This window comes from Salvelinus fontinalis, chromosome 18, assembly GCF_029448725.1.
Source record: "Salvelinus fontinalis isolate EN_2023a chromosome 18, ASM2944872v1, whole genome shotgun sequence".
Lineage (NCBI taxonomy): Eukaryota > Metazoa > Chordata > Actinopteri > Salmoniformes > Salmonidae > Salvelinus > Salvelinus fontinalis.
The window spans coordinates 16250893-16257317 of NC_074682.1; the positions used below are offsets into that span (position 1 = coordinate 16250893).

The window sequence follows — 6425 nt, forward strand, 5'->3', positions numbered from 1 at the left end:
TTTTAAGCCTTGAGACAATTGAGACATAGATTGTGTATGTGTGCCATTCAGAGGACGAATGGGCAAGACTAAATATTTAAGTGCCTTTGAACAGGGTATGGTAGTATGTGCCAGGCGCACCAGTTTGAGTGTGTCAAGAACTGCAATAGTCCTGGGTTTTTCACGCTCAAATGTTTCCCGTGTGTATCAAGAATGGTCCACCACTCAAAGGACATCCAGTCAACTTGACACAGCCGTGGGAAGCATTGGAGTCAACATGGGCAAGCATCCCTGTGGAACGCTTTCGACACCTTGTAGAGTCCATGCCCTGACGAATTGAGGCTGTTCTGAGGGAAAAAGGGGGTGCAATTCAATATTAGGAAAGTGTTCCTAAAGTTTTGTACACTCAGTGTATTTCTATTGTATCATTTGTATCTTACTTTAAAGCTGTAGTTTTATAAGTGATCTGCCATAATAACTATGCATGTAGATGCCACATGGACAGGAGAGGACTTTAGACTTTGGTTATTAACTGATTAACTGGACAAAATCCATTCAAATAGTACTGATTGTTCTCATCCTTTTTCCAGTAGAGAAAACACATTTAATTGTAACCTGGTATGCACAACAAAAAAACACTGTTAGACTTGTTTCAGAGTAATAATAATTTCCTTATATTCTTCTGACCTCTAGTGTGTTGTTGGGCGTGACCAATTATATGTTGTATCATGGTCTCAGTGTCTAATCAGACCCATGTAAATTTACCTCATGTCCTAGTCTTTGAGGATTTCAGAGCAATCGTGACATTTAAGTCTTGATGCTTTGGGGCTCATTAAATACACACATGGTTAGCTACCTTGACTGACTCTCTCTGACTCTCTCTCTCTGACTCTGACTCTCTCTCTCTCTCTCTCTCTCTCTCTCTCTCTCTCTCTCTCTCTCTCTCTCTCTCTCTCTCTCTCTCTCTCTCTCTCTCTCTCTCTCTCTCTCTCTCTCTCTCTCTCTCTCTCTCTCTCTCTCTCTCTCTCTCTCTCTCTCTCTCTCTCTCTCTCTCTCTCTCACACACACACATAGTTAAAAGGGCAATCTGCAGTTGCTTCATCCATTTTTGGACTTAAATTAGTTCAAGTTGAATTAGTTAAAGGTACCGATTTATTATTGAAGAATATAACTTCTTAAGGCCTCATGAGCTTAGTTCAACTGTCGTACCCCATCAGAACCCAAAATATAAACTTGTTTCACTCCAATGTTTGTAAACAAAGCAAACTATACTTTTGATATCATGCATGGTCAGCCTTTCCTTAGAGCTGTTTATGAATTCAAGAGTGGTTGCATTTCTCCAGCCCTATAACTCAGCTTTTCCTTTTTACAGAAACAGGGGTGGGGAAGATGCTTTGTTATTGTTTCAACTGCTGATTGCCGCTTTAATTATGAAGGCTCCATTGATCCCTCTGGGACTAAGTGTGCTTTATAAAGGTCAAATCTGCCACTGGCTCATGCTTCATCAGTCAGAGTAATACATTAGCCAAGCGTTTTGTGAATACTTCACACATGTAGGCTACGCTTCACAAAGCAAAGTAATCAAGAGAGAAGAGTATGAAAAGGCCAGCTGTTTCCATAGTGCCTTGCCCCCTTTAATAAGAACCAAAAGAACTTAACAGCAATCACCAACTGAAGCCATCCCACGGACCATCATTCATTAATTACAAAACAGGGCTCAGCATCACGGACAGCACCAGCTCAATGCAATCAAGGCCCCCAGTTTATTTAACTAATTTAGGTTAAAATAAAGATAAGGGTATCATTTGAAATAATCTTCAAAGCTGCCTACTCACATTAGAGGTTGGGTCGGTTAAAGATGAGTGAGAGCAATGTAGGCTAGAGGATGCTCTTTGGTAGCCTCGTAAGAACAATCTGGATCTTGCATTCTACGCTATAGATAAAAAAAAAAAAACACCCCAGTAGCCTAACCTACGTGTCTCCTTCTTGGACTCGGATGAACACCTGTCAGTCTTAATTTGGGCCATTCAGAATAGACTATACACACCGGAACTCGTAGAGCCTAAATGAGAACACAAACTCCAAAGCCTATGGAAAGTGTGTGGAGTGCCTGTGTAAAAAAAATAACCACTCTTAATTGGTATGTGAATGGATGAATGAGTTCATGCGCGCTTGGTTCTAACAGAATTGGCGTGTCCACCGGTCTCTCTTCGTGAACACACCCACTCTCCTCTCAGTGCCCACTCGAGTTCGCTCGGAGTGAGGATGAAGGTGCAGAACATTCGGACCCTTTCTCTCATCCTGTGTATGATATCCTACCTGCTTGTGGGAGCCGCGGTGTTCGACGCCCTCGAGTCCGAGACCGAGAGCTCGAAGAAAAAAGTCCTGGAACAAAAGCGCAACGAGCTGAAGAAGAAGTACGGATTCACTCAGGACGACTACCGGGAGATCGAGAGAGTGGTTCTACAGTCGGAGCCACATCGCGCCGGGAGACAGTGGAAATTTGCGGGATCCTTTTACTTTGCCATCACTGTTATCACAACGATTGGTAAATTAATCTGATATTTCTCGATGTTTTATGGGTTTCTTTGCTCTGTAAGTTAAACCATGCATACTGGTATGACTAACCAGAACAAATCTGTTTTTACAAAAATTCCTCTAGCCCAGAGCTTATCCTTACGGGTGCTGAGTGACTGGTGCTGAACTATTTGCAAAACTGTTTGAATTATTTGCAAAACTGGAAGTTATAAAGGGTTGCATTAAAGATACTACTGTTCTAGAGACTAAAATAATATAGGTCCCTATATATACAGCACCAGTCAAAAGTTTTGGACACACCTAATCATTTCAGGGTTTTTCTTTATTTGACTATTTTCTACATTGTAGAATAATAGTGAAGACATCACAACTATGAAATAACACATATGGAATCATGTTGTAATAAAAAAAGTGTTAAACAAATCAAAATATATTTGAGATTCTTCAAAGTTCCCAACCTTTGCCTTGATGACAGCTTTGCTCACTCTTGGCATTCTCTCAACCAGCTTCATGAGGTAGTCACCTGGAATGCACTTCAATTAACAGGTGTGCCTTGTTAAAAGTTAATTTGTGGAATTTCTTTCCTTCTTAAGGTGTTTGAGCCAACCAGTTGTGGGTTGGTATACAGAAGATAGCCCTATTTGGTAAAATACCAAGTCCATATTATGGCAAGAACAGCTCAAATAAGCAAAGAGAAACGACAGTCCATCATAACTTTAAGACATGGAGGTCAGTCAATGCGGAAAGTGTCAAGAACTTTGAAAGTTTCTTCAAGTGCAGTCACAAAAACCATCAAGCGCTATGATGAAACTGGCTCTCATGAGGACCGCCACAAGAAAGGAAGACCCAGAGTTACCTCTGCTGCAGAGGATACGTTCATTAGAGTTAACTGCACCTCAGACTGCAGCCCAAACAAATGCTTCACAGAGTTCAAGTAACAGACACATCTCAACATCAACTGTTCAGAGGAGACTGCATGAATCAGGCCTTCATGGTCGAATTACTGCAAAGAAACAACTACTAAAGGACACCAAAATGAAGAAGAGACGTGCTTGGGCCAAGAAACAATAGCAATGGACATTAGACTGGTGGAAATCTTTCCTTTGGTCTGATGAGTCCAAATTAGATTTTTGATTCCAACTGCCGTGTCTTTGTGAGACGCAGAGTAGGTGAATGGATGATCTCCGCATGTGTGGTTCCCACTGTGAAGCATGGAGGAAGAGGTGTGATGGTGTGTGGTTTCTTTGCTGGTGACACAGTCTGTGATTTATTTAGAATTCAAGGCACACTTAACCAGCATGGCTACCACAGCATTCTGCAGCAATACGCCATCCCGTCGGGTTTGCACTTAGTGAGACTATTGTTTTTCAACAGGACAATGACCCAACACACCTCTAGGCTGTGTAAGGGCTATTTGGCGGTAGGTAGCCTAGCGGTTAGAGCATTGGGCCAGTAACCAAAAGGTTGTTAGATCGAATCCCCGAGCTGACAAGGTAAAAATCTGCCCTGAACAAGGCAGTTAACCCACTGTTGCTAGGCCGTCAGTTAAGAATTCATTCTTAACTGACTTGCCTAGTTAAATAAAGGTTGAATTAGTAAAATAAAAAAGGGCAATTTGACCAAGATGGAGTGCCAGATGACCTGGCCTCCACAATCACCCAACCTCAACCAAATTGAGATGGTTTGGGATGACTTGGACCGCAGAGTGAAGGAAAAGCAGCCAACAAGTGCTCAGCATATGTGGGAACTCCTTCAAGACTGTTGGAAAAGCATTCCAGGTGAAGCTGGTTGAGAGAATGCCAAGAGTGTGTAAAGCTGTCATCAAGGCAAAGGGTGCTACTTAAAATAATCTAAAATATATTTTGATTTGTTTAACACTTTTTTGGTTACTACATGATTCCATATGTCATAGTTTTGACGTCATCACGGTTATTCTACAATGTAGAAAATAGTAAAAATAAAGAAAAACTCTTGAATGAGTAGGTGTGACCAAACCTTTGACTGGTACTGTATATATCTATAACAAATGTTTTAAAGAGTACTGTGTTTGTCTGTGTGTCCATGTACACACCCCTTACAAAAAAAGTTTTCAGTTTGGAAACTGTAATAAAAGTGCAGAAACTACAGTCGACTGTGGTGGTTGGACATAGTAATTGCAGAATAACTCAGTCATACTGCACTCTGACAGCAATATGTTTTCGTAATTGACATGTGTCCATAACTATGATATTCTGCAGGTTATGGACATGCTGCTCCAGGCACAGATTCTGGCAGGACATTCTGCATGTTCTATGCTCTTCTGGGCATCCCACTGACGCTGGTCATGTTCCAGAGCATGGGGGAGAGGATCAACACGTTAGTCCGCTACCTCCTCTGCAGGCTCAAGTGCTGCATGGGATTACGGTGGACTGACGTGTCCATGGGGAACATGGTGCTGGTAGGCCTCCTGTCCTGCATGAGCACCCTCTGTGTCGGGGCAGCAGCCTTCTCTCACTTTGAGGGCTGGACCTTCTTCCATGCCTATTACTACTGCTTCATCACGCTCACCACCATCGGCTTCGGGGACTTTGTGGCCCTGCAGAAGAAGGAGGCCCTCCAGAGAAGGATTCCCTATGTGGCCTTCAGCTTCATGTACATCCTGGTGGGGCTGGCCGTGATCGGGGCTTTCCTGAACCTGGTGGTGCTGCGCTTCCTCACCTACAGCACACAGGAGGGAACCAGGAGCCTGGAGGTGGAGGGAGAGGAGCAGGCAGCAGTGCCTAAGAGGCCATGGGGTGGGAAGGCGGTGGAGGAGGCAGATGTGGAAGTATCAGCACGGGACAGAGTTGATGGGATCGAGCAGAAAGAAGCTGAGGATGGGCATAGTAGCCGCTGCAACTTCTCCCTTTCCATGGATGGAGGCACCAGTCGTACCAACCTCATCCCCTCTCCATCTGAGGAGCTCAGGGGGACCCCTGGGGTCAGGGAATCTGCTAAGCACCCTGAGTCTTGCATCAGCGCCCTCTGCTTCTGTATGTGCTTCAGGCTGTGTGCCTGTGACAGCCCCTCTCCATCCCGCTGTGAGCACTCAGGCTGTCACAGCAACCCTCTCTTCTACAACTCCATCTCCTACAAGGTGGATGAAGCCTCTTGCAGCTCCAGGGGCACCTCAGCCCAGTCCTCCCCCAGCAGCGGTGCCCTTTTCCTGGGGATGAGCAGCCCTCACACACGGAGGAAGTCAGTGTAGCTACCTGGATTGTTGGGACTGACTCTGGACTGAAGTTGCCTTTGTTCTTGTCTTTTGATGTGAAGCTCGGAGAGGAATACAGTGCAGACAGAGATGTTACTGATTGTCTGAAGGTGGAACAAATTTTGTTTGATTTTCCTGTAAAAAAGGTAGCATTTACAGGTTTCAGGTTGCGCTTCTCTGTTTATTTTTACAGTCAAAATGTAGCTTTTACAGGTATCCTGTTCTGCATTGTATTTAGCAATTGCATTTTTTTTCTATAGATAAAGAGATGATTTATACAGGTAAAGATTGTATAAAATTGTGAAATAAAAATGTAATACATGGTCAAACTGTTTATTTTCTTGAAAGAATCTCCACTATTTCTAGTATATGCTTTCTTGACAACTGAATGGAAGTTGAAAATATGGGCATTATGATGGAAGTACTTTACTGCATACAAGAGGAAAAGATATGTTCCCCAGACCTGCATTAATTTGCTTATTGAGCAATTGCTTACACATAACATTACACATAAATCATAAAGAATCTAAAAGTGTTGTATGAATAGACTTGTTGCCATCTCTACATTTCATCACTACAGACTACCTAATGAGGATGGGTAACACTGATGAGGGAGAGAGAGCCACAGGTGGGGCTATTCAAACCAATTAATTCTTTTCATCTCAGACATTCCTTCATG

General features: G+C 43.2%; 1 protein-coding gene across 1 annotated transcript; it reads left to right on the plus strand.

Moving 5' to 3' along the window:
- Nucleotides 1-2026: 2026 nt before the first annotated feature.
- LOC129815962 (potassium channel subfamily K member 15-like) lies at nucleotides 2027-6058 on the plus strand. Its single transcript, XM_055870171.1, has 2 exons — nucleotides 2027-2527; nucleotides 4755-6058. Exons 1-2 carry the CDS (start codon nucleotides 2245-2247, stop codon nucleotides 5741-5743), a joined length of 1272 nt encoding a protein of 423 aa, XP_055726146.1. The 5' UTR covers nucleotides 2027-2244; the 3' UTR covers nucleotides 5744-6058.
- Nucleotides 6059-6425: the final 367 nt, after the last annotated feature.

Bases quoted from the DNA above. Each gene is read 5' to 3' on its own strand.
- LOC129815962 (XM_055870171.1), top strand. From the start codon at position 2,245: ATGAAGGTGCAGAACATTCGGACCCTTTCTCTCATCCTGTGTATGATA. The intron at 2,528-4,754 runs GTAAATTAATCT...GATATTCTGCAG, and splicing joins CACTGTTATCACAACGATTG to GTTATGGACATGCTGCTCCA.